The 15,391-nt window shown below is 37.1% G+C and overlaps 1 protein-coding gene across 1 annotated transcript in view; it reads left to right on the plus strand.

The window, feature by feature from the left end:
- The window catches only part of LOC115448114 (atrial natriuretic peptide-converting enzyme), a 61,052-nt gene that overhangs the window by 10,645 nt on the left and 35,016 nt on the right, over positions 1 to 15,391 (plus strand). The window contains exons 2-3 of the mRNA XM_037442797.1: positions 8,400 to 8,629; positions 9,617 to 10,041. Of these exons, the coding sequence (XP_037298694.1) occupies positions 8,400 to 8,629; positions 9,617 to 10,041 (655 nt within the window). The remainder of the gene's footprint in view (positions 1 to 8,399; positions 8,630 to 9,616; positions 10,042 to 15,391) is intronic.

Below are 15,391 nucleotides of genomic sequence, written 5' to 3' on the forward strand. Positions count from 1 at the left end.
CGGGACTTAATTTGCTCCCGTTGACTTTAGCTGCAGTCCATGCCGAGCAGTATAAGACAGTCTGTAAGTGTTTGTAGTCGGTATCATTATTTACTTTTTGGGGTATTATTTTATTGTTGATGTAATTTACAATTTGGAGAAATTTTTTGGATGATTTTTGTTTGGGAATAAATGGTCTATTAGTTGGATCAGTATCTATAAAGCATTCAAACGCGTGGCAAAAAGTATCGTCTATTTCTGGATTTCGTTCATCTTGTTCTTGTATTGTTACTAGTATTGACTCAGTTTGTGTAAGGCAATTTGGTTGTATATTACTAAGGAAGTCACTTTCAGAAACTGCCAAGTCATCTGTAGTTGAAAGTGGGGTCTGTTGTGGTGTATTTTGTTCTGGAGTGTTTGTTTGTAGTTCAAGATCGTTAATTTGCAGTTCTTGAGCTACTTGTTCTTTTATTGCTGCAATTCTTTCAGGTGAAAGTAAACGATTGTTAATTATAACTCTCCTCTGATCAGAGACACGCTGTTCGCTAATGTGCGCTAGGTGTGGGAAGGCGGTTATGAAGTTTTGGTGTAATAGTGTTCTGTAGGATGTTTTGTCTGTTTCTAACTTAGTTATTTTGTAATATGCTGCAATGATAGTCTCGTTGTACTCGGTTGTCCATCTCATACGCTGCCCCAGTTGTTGTGTTCCCTGTATGTATAAGTGTGATTGAATTTGTTGTGTCTGTTGTATTTGCGTGTGTGTCTTTTCTAAATCTTCTTTTACTTCTCTATAAATACTATCTATAGTTTTTTGTGGTAGTAGGTTATTACGTACAATTGCTCTGCGTTGGTCACCTAATCTTTGTCGGCTTACTGTCATATGAGGATATTTTTCTTGAAATTTTGAATGTAACGGTTCTAAATAGGTTTTGGTGTCAGTTCCCATAGATGTTAAATAAAGATATGTTCGTAGGATAAATTCGTTCATTTCAGAGCTCCATTTCCTACGCGTCATGGTAGTAGTGGTGGTGGGCGCAGGGTTGTCGACAGTCAGTGTCTCCTGCGCAACACCCCCCGACATTTGAGAACTGGCCGAAGATGGTGTAGATGATGGGATAAATGATGGGTCAGACCCGGTGTAAGTTGTTAGATTACTAGGTTTACGAATAAAAGCCCGGTTGCGTAAACCTTCCCGGCCGGTGTTCGCATTGCTGCCACGTCCAGCGCCGGCACTGGACGCGCCCCGACGACCCTCGGGCAGCGGCACTTCGGCTGTAATATATTTATCGATGAGGACCCGCCTGTTCAATCCAGCATCGCCAACGTTACCCGAACTGTAGCACCCAGCGTCGGCTCCAGATGCGCCCCGGCGACCCCCGGGCAGCGACCGTAAATTGTATCTCTTATTTTCCATTCTCCATAAATTGGGTTACCATTGCCACGTTAGCCACGCCAGTAAATTGAAATCGTGTGTCCGCCCCCCACGTGATCAGGTGGTCGATCAGGACGTGTGGTTGGGTTTTAGGGGGCTTATTATTATTATTATTATATAAACTTACTTATCGTCATAAGTATGACTATTGACTACACCGACAACTCGCCAAGGTCATACATCAGTTATCAACATAGTATTGTTTGTCGTTTGTCATATTGTTTTGTGGTAGCAAGTACCGGCTACCCGTTACGAAAATGTTTCACGTAACGACCGCTACAGTTGCTACGTTACGCTACGACTGTAACTGCGACTTGCTACGAGTTAAGCTACGACAGTAACAGTGATTGACTACGAGAAGTGTCGTGATTCGCTACGACATTGAAATCTCTACGATAATAATTGTTGAGTACAATAGGAATTATAGCGCCTTGAGATTAGCTCATAAGTCGCTACACAAAAATTGCTAAGTGGACAGTTTTTAGAACTGAAAATTAACGTACTGAAATCGACAATAGGAATATTATTTATTAACACGTGCTCTTCATATAAATTTGATCGAAATAAAAATTATTATGGACAAATAAAATTAATTATTGACGTTTTAAAAGCTCATTACAGATATATTAAATGTTTACAATCCGGCAGGGTCTCCGCGCGGCTATCTCCGTAATTAATTCGAAAAGTTTGCTGTTTATCAAATTATTTCATCTCTCGTTTGATAGCGATTTCTTTTGATGATTTGTTTGTTTACATTATTCATGTTATTTATTAGTGATATTAAAACGAAATGTTCTTCGTTATATTTCTTGTAATATTTTAGATAATAATTAAGAAGAAATAGATGAGTCTTGCGGGCAAGAGTTCGTTTATCATCGTGGCATGTTGTATAAAATTAGTTTATAATATTGTTCAGTAATCATTAATAATATAATTTGTAAAAACGATCAAAACATTCCCGTTACTATGCCTCACCTAACATTGTTTTGTCAATTATTGTAGAGTTAAAAAAAAAATATCTACGCAGCCCGTAGTGTTCGTACAAAACAGACTTTTACATTTTTATTAATATTATAAAGAGAAAAAGTCTGTGTGTTTGTAGGTTTATAGGAGCTAATTTCTAAAACTACTGAAACGATTTTAATAATTATTTTATTAATAGGAACCTACATTACTTCTGAATGATATAGGCTACTTATATCCCGGGAAATTATTTGTCCTCGAAAAACTAGTCACGTGGGCGGAGCCACGGGCAAAAGCTTGTTGTTCATATGATAGAAAGACGTCGGATTAACAGTACAAGGGCTTTATATAACTACAAGGATACACGTCTGTATATAACTACAAATGCCTCGGTGCCGTAGTTACACGGCAGCGCTCTGAGGTCCTGGGTTCGAATCCCGGGTCGGGCAAAGTGATGTTTTGGTTTTTCTGCTCAATATTAGCCCGGAGTCCGGAATTTCGTCGAAAGTTCGTTCCCTATCACATCATGGGTCGAAACATACTTGGCAAAAAGTGGGTTTCGAAGATAAATGCGTGATAATAAGTGTACATAACTACAAATACCATAAAAGAAGGTAACAAGCAATATGTGATAAGCGGCGTGCTCCCGCGCGGTTCGTGTAATTAACACAACTCGATCGTTCCTTGAATACTGTGTAATACCAACACTCGTAGTTCCGCGTAATCACATTGTACCCGCCGCTTCATTGCGTCATTCACTCGCTCACACATTCATTCATTCATTCGCAATGATTGCTATTTTGATTGGATTCGTATACTTTGTCTTTCATCAGGAAATTAATAAAAATACACATCCACGTCATATATTGAGTATTATTTCCGCATTAATACAAGAAACCGGATCAGAATAACCACAACGACGAATTGATATCATGGATTTTTAGACAATCATTATCAGGCAGCCAAATGTTTAATTAACCAGTCAAGCATAAAAATGTTTTACATCTCTATGATAATAAGCCCTTGATCGTGGTTGCGTATGTAGGTTAAGGCTCAAGACGTCTTTGGTTCGTTTCCCCGATGTAAAAGATGGCGAGCCTATTGCCATATATCAGGCACAACAAACTTCAGGCTGTAACTGGGCAGAAAATTATGACATACCGGATTCTGGGATAGCGTCTGACGCCCTTAACCATAATAAATACTTGAAACAAAACTTTCCAAACTCAACACAAGTCGCCGAAACCACTCAAGGAGTAAATTACATGTTTCCATATCCATACATTGAAACACGCCGGTAATGGCGGCTGTCACCCACGACATTTTCAAAACAGTTTGTCATGTCGACAAAATGGCGGTGATAAATCGTTTGTTGTTACGTGATACGCGCGCATTATTGCGGTGATGAGGATGTTTTGAGTGGAGCCGCGTGTTTTGGCGCCGACTGGGGAGGTACCACTTTCTTGAAAGACTGAGGAGATCCGGTAGCGTTTCCAGCGATTACTGAGTCAATGACTTGGTTTTTCTCAGAAGCGATCAAGTCTCAGTAAAATCCTCTGATCTCTGTTAATTATTATAAATGTAAAGGTTAGGTAAGCCAGTTGCTAAATAGTCTTCGTTCCGCTTTTCAATAAAAAGGTATCTTTTAGTGGTCGTACAGGGTAATATTTGATTCAGTTTTTTCTTTATAAAATTAAGCAACGATTTTAAATTTTAAATGAAATAACATAGGGCTTTAAGATTCAAAGCGTCAGGCTTACCCTGTCATTCGCGTATGACGCAGCGAGACGCGTCGTGACGCCGTCGCAAGATTTATTCCCTGTCAGACGTCTGAGGAAATTACAAGCGTTATATAAAAGGAATTATGAAGGGCATGGATGCCGGATCTGGAGTAGGGTTTTCGGTGCCGGTTCAATTATTGTGACAAAGATGCTGGACAATCTACGGTTCGACTTTACATCCCAGTCATGTCTCATGATGTTATTTAAAACCAATGTTTTACGTAGATTACTACTTTACGATTGTTAAATATGTCCTCTAATTTTTGTATACTTAGTAAGAACCACTTTTTCGCTATGTAGTATAATGTTCAATGCACTGTTGTCGTCATCCAATTAAATGTCCATGTTAGTACTCTGCACTTAATTTTTTTGTTATTTTATACTCTATTAATAATAATATTAACCGAGTTCTGCGCATGCGTTGGTTGGGTCATTGGGTCAGAGACCAGATGCAGAAGGCAGTATTGCTGAACACAGCACGGATTGTGAGGAGATTTCTCACTTTGAATCGCCAACCACCGTTGGCTGGGTCTTGAGCTGAGTCTTCGCCATCGGAGGTTGATTATTTTTTTTATATGTATTTATTATTGTATTTTATATGTATTGTTTTTAAAATATGTATAAAGAAATTAATTTTAAAAATAAAGAGAAGAAAAAAAATAACTCAGTATTATATACTGACCTGTTGGGCACGAACCCCCTCTATTAAGTACTAAGAAAGTGTGCGCTATGCTGGACTAGTGCAACCACAGTTGCTGAATGGGAAGATTTCCCCGCAAATTTGTTTCTTATTTTAACGCCACGGGGGGTAATTTGGAGGGGACAAAATGTTTTACTTTTATGGTGAATAATTTATTTAAATGACAAGAAAATCATAAATAATTTATTTCCAAAACAATGACAAGAAAATATGGCATATTTCTAGCTAAAACCGCTATTTGAACTGTGAAAGCCAGGATTTTCTTTTAGGTCCTTCATATATTTTTTTTTTGGTAAAAATACAATTTTCTGAGACCCTTTCAATTAGCTTGATATAATTGGGATCTATTGGAGAATATTATTAGAATTTGAATTGATATTATTGTAATCATCTGGTAAAAATGTGCATGGTATTTAGTACACTTGACATACCTTCGAAACGAGTATACTAATCTTATACGACAAACTGTATCCATTCCTGACCTGTCCCCGCGCAGCGTCATTACGCATGCTGATTGCTGTGTACACCACTCTGAGTGTTTATGTATATGATATGACATCTGTGGATTTGTATTCAGGTTCAGAAAATGTAGAACGAGCGGAACTTCGAACTGATGGACATGTTTCTAGAAATGTATGTAAAGCAGAATACATGATTGGTAGGCAGAGATGCTTTAGAAAGGGATTATGTTATATCCACACTGATACACTTTCTCGGCTGATTCGATTTTGATGAAATTTGACGTAAATCACAAGAAATGGCTTAGGCTACTTTTTAGTCAGCAAATGTATAAATTTTGTCCCTTGAAAGATTATCCACACAGGCAGACCCGCGAGTAAAACTTAATAATCAATTTGTACTTGCCTTATGGCCCTAGTGTCACGTAGGTCGTATGAAATTTTGAGATCAGTTTTCAGGATTTGCAATTAAAATTTGTTTGCGTTTTTCATTCAACACATTCAACTGTAATGGCTGTAACGGCTGTGTGTTAAAGTAAATAAATAAATAAATTAAATAAATAAATAAAAAACTTAGTCGGGATATAAATTAGCATATTAGCGAACTGAGTATATAAATTATCCTATCTTGTTATGGGACGGAATACATACAGCGCAAAGTGGGTGCACCAGTTGCGTCTCTGCCCACCCTTTTGGGGATAAAAGGCGATAGTGTGTGTGTAACAGTGGCGAAGCGTTCATACAAGCCGATTCCTACCGGGTTACCTTTTGTAAATTAACTTAAAATAATAAATGAAAATCAACTATATTACTACAAATAATAATAGTATATTCAAACAAGTCATGCTATACCTACTTCTTTCATTAAATCAATACTCCAGCGATTACGGTACATAGTTCATATTATTATCAATTCGTTAAATCGTAACTCGCGCGCAGTGCTCGCGCTTTATAATGTTCGAAGTGAACCCGGCCGCGCATAGCTTCCCTCGCGATATTGTTGTCTCTTTCACACGCAGCGCGGTGTCTTTGTCTAATCTTTTGGAAGTGACGTAAAAATACATGTGTGCGTGCGTGTATGTGTACTTCAGGGTAACTCGAGAATTTGCGGCTTAAGGTGGTAGCTCAAGGTCCATTTTCATACATTTTGTTTCGGCTTTAATCTTTAAACGCGTCTAGTTAGATTAGTTCTCGCAGTTGAAGAAAATGTAAAATAATTAATAATCATGGATATTTCGGCCTTTAAAATTTCGTCATATTAAATTTTAAAGGCCGAAATATCCATGATTATTAATTATTTTTACGTTTTTCTTTCAACTGCGAGAACTAATCACTAACTAGACGTGAATTTAAATTCTTTACTTGCCAATACTTGTTTAGTTACCCAGATTAAAGCCGAAACAAAATGTATGAAAATGGACCTTGTGCTACCACCTTAATGTTGGGCCATTGGCGCGAATTTTTTTAATAATTTAGAATGTATAATTAGTGTTTGTGTATAGTGTGAGTTATTAATTTTTGTTGGGCTCTTTTAGATAAGTACTTACCTATGTTCAAAATATGTGATTATTTGTTAAATTTGAGTTTAAAAATAATGTTTATGTTAGAAGGAAATTATTATATATTATGATATTTTACTGATTTTAATTTATTGTGAACAGCGTATTACATGTTAACTGTAGAAAAAAATATTTCCTCGGGTTACCTTTTCAAAATTTTCACCCTTCGCCACTGGTGTGTAAGTGCATAAATCACTCTTTTACCTACCCCTCTAAGAATATAGTCGTTAATTCTAAAGTATTAATTACCAACTAAGTATTATTGATGGTCGTTTCAACCTGTTTAATGTAAAATTTCATCAGATAACAAAGGCGGAATTTCCAAGAGATGGAGGTCCATTGATTGCATCACTTAGCGTCTTTAGATTAATTGTGTAACATTTCAAATTTAAATAAACATTAATTAAACAGATTCAGTAAGTTCTGGACAATTATAGAGATTTTAGATAAATGCCTTTCGTAGATGTTTTATTTGGACTGAGTCTTACTTAATATTTGTTTTAGTGACGTAATTTTGTTATATACGAATATAAAAAATAAACCGTAGTCATGCTGTAGGCACATTTGTCTACACTATAACTTAATGTGAAAAAACTACTTTTCTGTTCGGTTTTTCTTTATTGCTTTGGATGACGAGACGAGCTTGCCGTTCGCCTGATGGTAAGCGATACCGCCCATTAACAGTAGGATGACCATCCAACAACTTGAATTACAAAGTATGTCCAGTAGTTACACTGGCTATAAATCGTTTCGTGTTATTAGTGACACTTCGAGAACTAATCCGATTCTTACTTAAATCAAAAATGAATCTAGAATTAATATAACAATATTTATCTATAATAATTATTATTATTGGTGATCACCTACCAACAGGTGAACCGTATGTTTGTTTGCCCTATAACACAAGAAAAGTTAATAAGATCGAAAGTCAAGATTTCCGGAATTGCTCCTCATCAAGGATATTAGATACGAGATATCATAAACTAACAATCTAGAAGGACCAAATCACTGTCCCACCGCTACCCCCACAGCACTAAGACACCGCGTCCGGCGCAGTCCATTCATTAGCAGGACGTTTAATCACGGGTCGCAATCAACGTGGACAATCGACCTGTAATCAACGTGGCTTGACGCTAATAGATGGTGTAATCGATCGATTTGATCGGCTGTATGGAAATTTTGGGGGTTTTTGGGTCAGGTTAATGGTTAGTGTGGTTGGTGGATGTTTACGTAAAAACAAAAATAATCTTTAGGTTTGGGTTCTTTTAATGTTCTCTACGTCTATCTAAATTTATTTTAAAGATAAAGAACACAATCATAATATTTGTATAGATTACGGTCAACGTTTTCTCTCGCTTATCTTTCTTCATTATTATCTTCCTTTTGTTATTAAAAAACAGTTTTAGTCATAAAATAATGATTAGTAAGCTCTAAAATAAAACTATACTGTCGACTTTGTTCTCGTTCGTACGTACACTTCTAGATAATATAACCTTCAATTCGTTTTCAAAGCTCCTTAACCGTCAGATGCGGGCGCGCCGGCAGCCTCGCCGCGACTCCCGGCGAGAAGCTCCTGGAGCTGCTGCGGCCATCATCAGGCACGCCGCGGCGGCACTCTACAGCCGCCTGCGCGCCGCAGCCGCCGAGACCCTCGGGCTTCGTCTACTGCCCCTCGGACGCGCTGCCGTACTGCCCTCCTTCACGGTTGGGACCGCCACGCCCGCATATACCAAAGGTAAGACTGGTTTTAAGGCTTTGTAAGATTGTTATCTGGGTGGTTTATATTGTATGCGAGGTACGACCAGAAATGGTTATGAGATGGAATCCCGAGTCACGCAATTTATTTATTTTATTTTATTTATTTTTACTTACCCCTTCCGGGGATAAAGTCGTGATGTTTGCTTGTTTTCACGCTGTATGATATAATTATGTATTGTTTAAAATTATTATCGCATAGAGGGTGTTAGGTAGCCTAACGGATGTGAAAATTAATTAAAATCCATTCTGCTTAAAAAATGTGTGGACCGCGGTCCACGAATTGGAACAGATTTTAAGCAAGATGATGGTAAAAGTCTATGTGATTCTAAAATTATTAATAGATAAATGTGTCATTTAGCACCACAAACTAGTAACGTCACGAATCTTGCATATTATTTGCAGAGCAGAAAAAGCAGTACAAACGCAATAATTTTAATCAGACACTAAAAATAAATCTTCTTAATCTTTTGACGCTGAATTTCTTGTGACTTAAATGTTAAGTAGAAGCTGTGGGTTTATTATGCAATGCACTAAATGTGCTGACAAGAGCCCTTAGCGTTACGTAAACGAAATCACGTTGCAGCTCTTTCTGTTTCATTTCGACCTGTGAACCGGTCGCCTTGGAGTAAATTTCAGTATTTTTAATAACTACAGACACAGTAAGTGTAAAGATGAAGTTTCTAAATCTAGTAGAAACTTCATCTTACATTTCATTGTTCTATATTCCAAATTGGCCCTTTGAAAAACTTGTGAGAATTACCCGAGCCGTTCTTTTCTCGTGGTATGGAAATTTTGCGTGATATAGCCGTAGGGTCGCTTCAATCCATCACTGGTTTGAAATATAACTACCCGCACCTCTGTCAATCCAATACACCCGGAGCTACAGAAGTCAGTCTATGTTAAGTATTTAATACTATCACATACTCCCTGCTACACTGTATTCTATTGCAGTAGATAATGTTCTTAAGTCAAGCAATGTGTTGTAGCTGCAACCACCGCCCCAAATCCAGCCAGTGCCGCCGCCCGCGCCGCCGCCCGTCCCGCAGCGCACGGCGCCGGTCGCGCCCGCGCCGCTGCCCGTGCCCCGGCGCCGCAGAACAACCAGCCTGTGAAGAGATCGCCAAGTTCGGGCTCGAATATAAGTGTGAGACAAGACTCTAATGTCTCATCGGACTCGTTCAGTCAAACCTCATCGCCGTCGTACACGACAAAGACCATGGAGGCGCCGCTGTTGCCCCACCAACATGTGAATAAGAGTTTAAACGCGAAGATCGCACGCGGGCTATTGTTGAAGGAACAGCAGGAGAAGGAGTCGGGCAATTCGTCCATAACCAAAAGTATGTCTACACCGGCGTCGCTTCAGACGATCGTCAGGTTCCAGAACGGAAGCAACATGTCTTTGCATCACAGGGTAAGTTCATTTTGTTTGGTTCCTTATGTTGTATAACATATTTTGACTCACACTTAGTCTATGCTACCCTGCTTTAACCCTTATTACGAAGTATTCCAACCTTAATATCATTGACTTTTGTCTTCAATATAAACGCGATAGTTCTATTTTTCAGCTGCAACTGTAGCCAGTTGCAAAATACAACTAAAAAATACAATATAACTGCGTGGTGATGTTACTGTCAGAGGAAACGAGCACTCCATTATTCTTTGTCAAGTATTGCATTTAGTAGTTAATTAGAACTTTTAAATCGTTTAACGTAGTCATTAGTACAAAGATTTCAAAATATTTACCGAATGTTAAACAATATAATAATAACAACAAAGAAGCATTAGAGGTGCGTACTTTAATTGAAGTGTTTATGAATTAAAGTGCTTTCAAGTTGTTTGTGTAGTTTAGTCTATTTTATTAAAATGTTATTATTCTCACGTTCATTTGGAAAAAACCCCTGGTCGCTTGAATCAAAGTTCTTAAGACTTTTTTGCACTATGGAAATTATTTTCAATCGATGTCTACGGCAGTTTAGGAAGCCTGAGGTGTCTCAAGATCTTTTAGGCTCTTTCAAACCAGAGGTCTTACAAGGCTATTTGGCTGCGAACATATAAGTCTATGGCGAAAATTGTATTACGTCAAATGAATTACTATTTCAATATTTTTATAGATAGTATAAACATTTTACGCGACGATGCATAATCGTTGTGATTTTTAGTGTTCCGTGTTGGGCAAGGAACAATTCGAATTTCGCCTTAGCCGTCCATATGTCTATCTGAAGAAATAAGAATAAACTAGTTGTTCCAAATTTCAGGCTCTGTAAAACAAATAAATCTTATCTAGCGAATTGTATTAAATTCTATAATAAAATTCCTCTTGAAATAACCAATCTGCCCGGCTACAAATTTAAGTATCATATTAAGCGCGAGTTAATGTCAAAGGGGTATTATAATGTAAAGGATTACCTCGATGATCAGACGGTTTGGAAAAACAGTCCTGCACACCCTGTCCAACCCTATGTTAACGCCAATATTAGAAATTAACTACATAAACGTCTCATGTGTACCTTTCTACAATTTTTACATTATACTGTGTACAGTTTTAAATGTCCGTGACATATTTTATTTTATATTGACTCATTGAATTATCAATGTATAATAGACGACCGACCGATCATTTTGTTGCATCAGCCTTAAAATTTATAATCTAAATTATATTGACCGAGATCTATGACAAAATATGAAATGAAAATATTATGTTTGTAAATGTAGGCGTATGCACGCTGTACACTGTTTCATAGGTTTTATAAATTTTTTAGTATTATTGTTTTTTTTTCGTTAATTTTTAGTTATTGCTAAATACTTTTATGTGGATTTACTCCGCACTTTTACGGCGATGTGCGTGTATTAGCTTATATAATTAATCAGACTTTGTATAGAAAAGACTTATTAAAAAAAAAAAAAATTATAAAAGAATGGACAATTGATGACAAAAAATAAAGCCCGGAGTTTCTTTCTGCCTTTCTTCTTCGGGTAGTCATCGCTTAGGTAGTTAGTGAAAGGCTGGTAGGTAAGCTAGGTTAGGGCTTTTATTGTCCTCACCGGTGAGGATCGCGACGCGTTTCTCCCTTATTGCCTATTCAAAAATACATATATACATCATTTTATTTCTTCTTCCCTGCCAGCCCGAGCTGGCCTCTTTGTTTACTAAGTATATTTTTCATTTATTTTATTTTCAATATAGATTGTCTTTATTTATATAAGCTAATCTAATTAAGTAATAATTAAATGTTCTCATGTACCTTGACTTATCATAAGTGAAACCATGTTCGCCTACGTGATGAATAAAGCATTTTTTTTTTTTTAACATAGGAATTTTAACGTCGATTTGGCAATGTATAGAAGGCCTAAACACAGTTCTTTTATAAAAACCCCACTATAATAATGTCAGCGCGGCTGTAAACAGTGCCAATGAAATTTTCCGACGCGACACCTGTGTTTACCTAATTTGATTCAATTTCTATCCGTATGCCTAAGGGAATATTGTTACGCAAAATAAATACTGATTTTGGTACTTTTTATTTTGAATGTTGAAGAGCTTTGTAAACTACGTCTACCAAATAATAGACGAAGAGGGATGAGTGGCTAATCAAAATTAAATTATGATCGAGCGCATATATATTAGAGAAGACAGAAAATGACTACTATCCTAACTTAAATCGATTATTTACGTAATATAAGGCCACAGCAAAGCGACCCTACTGTAAGTCGAGTCAGGTCCGATGGAATGTCGACTGACGAAAGATGATTACTCCTCGACAGGAGGAACCGGATATGCATAGGCTGATCCCGGAACGCGACACACTTACGTGGATCACTATGGAGAGTTTCAACACCTTGTATAAGGTGCTCGCTATCAGGGCGGTTATAAAATATATCCTAAACAAATAAATATTTAAAAGTTTCATTTAAAAAGCAATAAGAAACAACGTTGTTCGTTTAAAACAAGAAAATTGCGAGACGTAATAACATTGCGGCGCAGTGAGTGCGCCACTGAGACACATATTAATGTTTACTCGGGCTAAGATTGCTTCCCCTGTGTACTTTTATGGCAGATTGTTTCCTTAGAAGGCCTTTAATGCACTGGCTCGTGTACTTTGCTTTGTGCAATCGTTGAGATAGTTTGCCCCACGCTTTTGTGGGTGTGATTGGGGCTTTTGTGGACAAAAATTAGAATGGCTTACTAGGTGCTAGGGAGTTGGTATGTCGGAGTAATAGACCGTCTGGATACTGTTTTCTATTTCTCTATACTTAGAATCCACTTTTCTGTCTTGGAAGCCGTTGTTGTTAGCAATTATATGACAATGGAGTCCCTAGATTTGATTTAAAGACTGAGTTTTCGTTTTGAAAAACTTATATAGTTTGTGCACCGGAGCTACTGAGTTTTAAAATCACCACGTTGTGAGAAACCTGGTGAAAGATCTTCGTAGGTGATTTATTCAAGATTGTATACTCGGAAAATATTGTCATCAAGCAGATGATCGGTCGTTAAAAACTAATTAAAATCCATTCTGCAAAATACTTCAAGAAGTTTGTACATGTTTGTAAATGCGTATCGCACCGATATCACATTGTAGTAGACTACAAGTATGAAGAAGAATTCTGTTATCCCCCCCATGTTAATACTGCTCTGTCTACCTACCCTTGTAGCGATATTGTGCGGGTATGAAGACATGGGCCCGTGTTTAGAGCGTGTATTGTTTGTTAACACGGCGCTCAGCTGAGAGCCGCTCCGACGTACATGCTAGCTTACATAATTCCTTCTCAAATGTGTGGTGCAGACATGCGCTTGTTGCGATAAAATCGTTCGGCTTTTGTGTCTAAATATAATGTACTATAAACTATTAAACGTAACTTTTCCCCGACATGGGGACTTAGGACCAGAAGAGAGAAAGAGATAAACTATTGCAAATTAACTATGACGGCATGATGCGAAGTATGCGTCTCGAGAGACTTTAGTACTCAGAAGTCCTACAACTGTTTTTTATGGGCACGGGCTAAATGATCCCCATTGCATCTGATCATATATACCATATTACATCGTGAAAGAAGCGACTGACTAAAGATTATCCCCTCAGATAATAATATATATAGTAGTATTAATTAACAATACGTTTATAATCATCATTGGTTCAACATTACCTGTATCATCGACGGCATCGCGTCACATTATAACTATAACTTGTGATAACTATAACTATCTTTTTGAATTGCGAAGCATTTGCATTTCCCTAGCTAGACTTTGCATTGTGTGAATAATTCACTTCGCTTCCGCTCAAGCCTCACACCGCTCGGTAGTGGTAAAACGAGCGATCGTCTCTTTGTTAGCTGGTGCAAGATGCGCCGGATAACCAGCTCAACAGCCGATTTGTACACGTTTCCGACCACTCGGATCCTTTTACTTATCGCTATTGTGTTCCTTTGAATGCTTCCGAGACGTATAGCCGTTCTTTATTATCGTAGGTATCACAAATGTTCTCGGCTACCGCTTCTTCTATTAGCGGGAATAATACTTGATATGTTTTGCTTGAGGCTGCATCTATAAGAAACTCTTGGGGTATCAAAATATTTTGTTTTTCTATTAATTGAGAGTTATTTTTTAAACAATCCATTGGTTCGTAAGATTAATTATTGACAATAAAGTATATCGTGTTTGGGAATATAATTAAGGCAAATCCTTTTGAATACCAGGCAAAATCAGTGCTGTCTCGTAATTATTTATAATAACATGAACCATTTATTGCGTATTAGATAATGAATTCTGTCCTTCATTATACGCATATAGACTTCCTTCGCTAGTAAACACGGATCTTAATAATTTTTATATAAATTAATTTGCGAAGATGGCGAGACTGTGTCCACTGCTCATACCTCGGTTTATCAGTGTCATCTTCCTTAACAAATATTATACTTAATTGCCTGTATCACAATTTAAACTGCCGGTTAAAATACAACTAATGTACTCATTTGTTTACCGTTTTAAGAGCACAGTTCATAAGGACTGTCGTATTTAATATATTGTCAATATAATGTTCGAGTTAGAACCGGGCCATTATCATAATAAATTAGATGATATAATACTGCGTTAAATTTTCAGAACTTAAGGACTACCCTAACGCTTCTCGTTTAAGGCAATAGTTCATGAGATTGTACGGTAACATTACTCGAACATGAGTAGTGAAAAAGGTGCTAATAATCCTATTATAGGGCACCGGACTCATTTTTGTTCTTTACTATTATAAAATATTTACATAATATAAATTATAACACAGAAGGAATTATTAAAATCCAGTAAAAAATCAACAAATTATAAGTCTTTGAATTTCGGTGGAAGGGGTAATTAACAAGAAACAGAAAAGAGACGAAATATCCACATGTGACGTTATCGGGAATTACGACGCGTGCGAAAAAAAGAGATGAAGCGATATCCCCACATCGCGCCCACTTCTGCACGTTACAATATTTTAAATATGAATTACTCGCTCATTTTTTAACCAATTGTTATGCAGTTTTCGCAGGAGTGCTTCTTTTTCGTATTATTAACCATTACATACAAAATAATGTACAAAATCAAGCATAGGCCGGTCCCCTATTATCAATGTTTATATCTGCCTTCACAAAACGAGGTGGCTCTCAATTTGACGCGTATATTTTTTTAAGTATATTTTTTTTATTTGTTTTCCAGTTCGTGGTAAGTATTTTAGTATTTTAGTGTTTTGAAAAGAGTTCTAAAGTTCCTATTAATAAAGTGTAATTTTTCG

This window comes from Manduca sexta, chromosome 25 (assembly GCF_014839805.1).
Source record: "Manduca sexta isolate Smith_Timp_Sample1 chromosome 25, JHU_Msex_v1.0, whole genome shotgun sequence".
NCBI classification, from domain to species: domain Eukaryota; kingdom Metazoa; phylum Arthropoda; class Insecta; order Lepidoptera; family Sphingidae; genus Manduca; species Manduca sexta.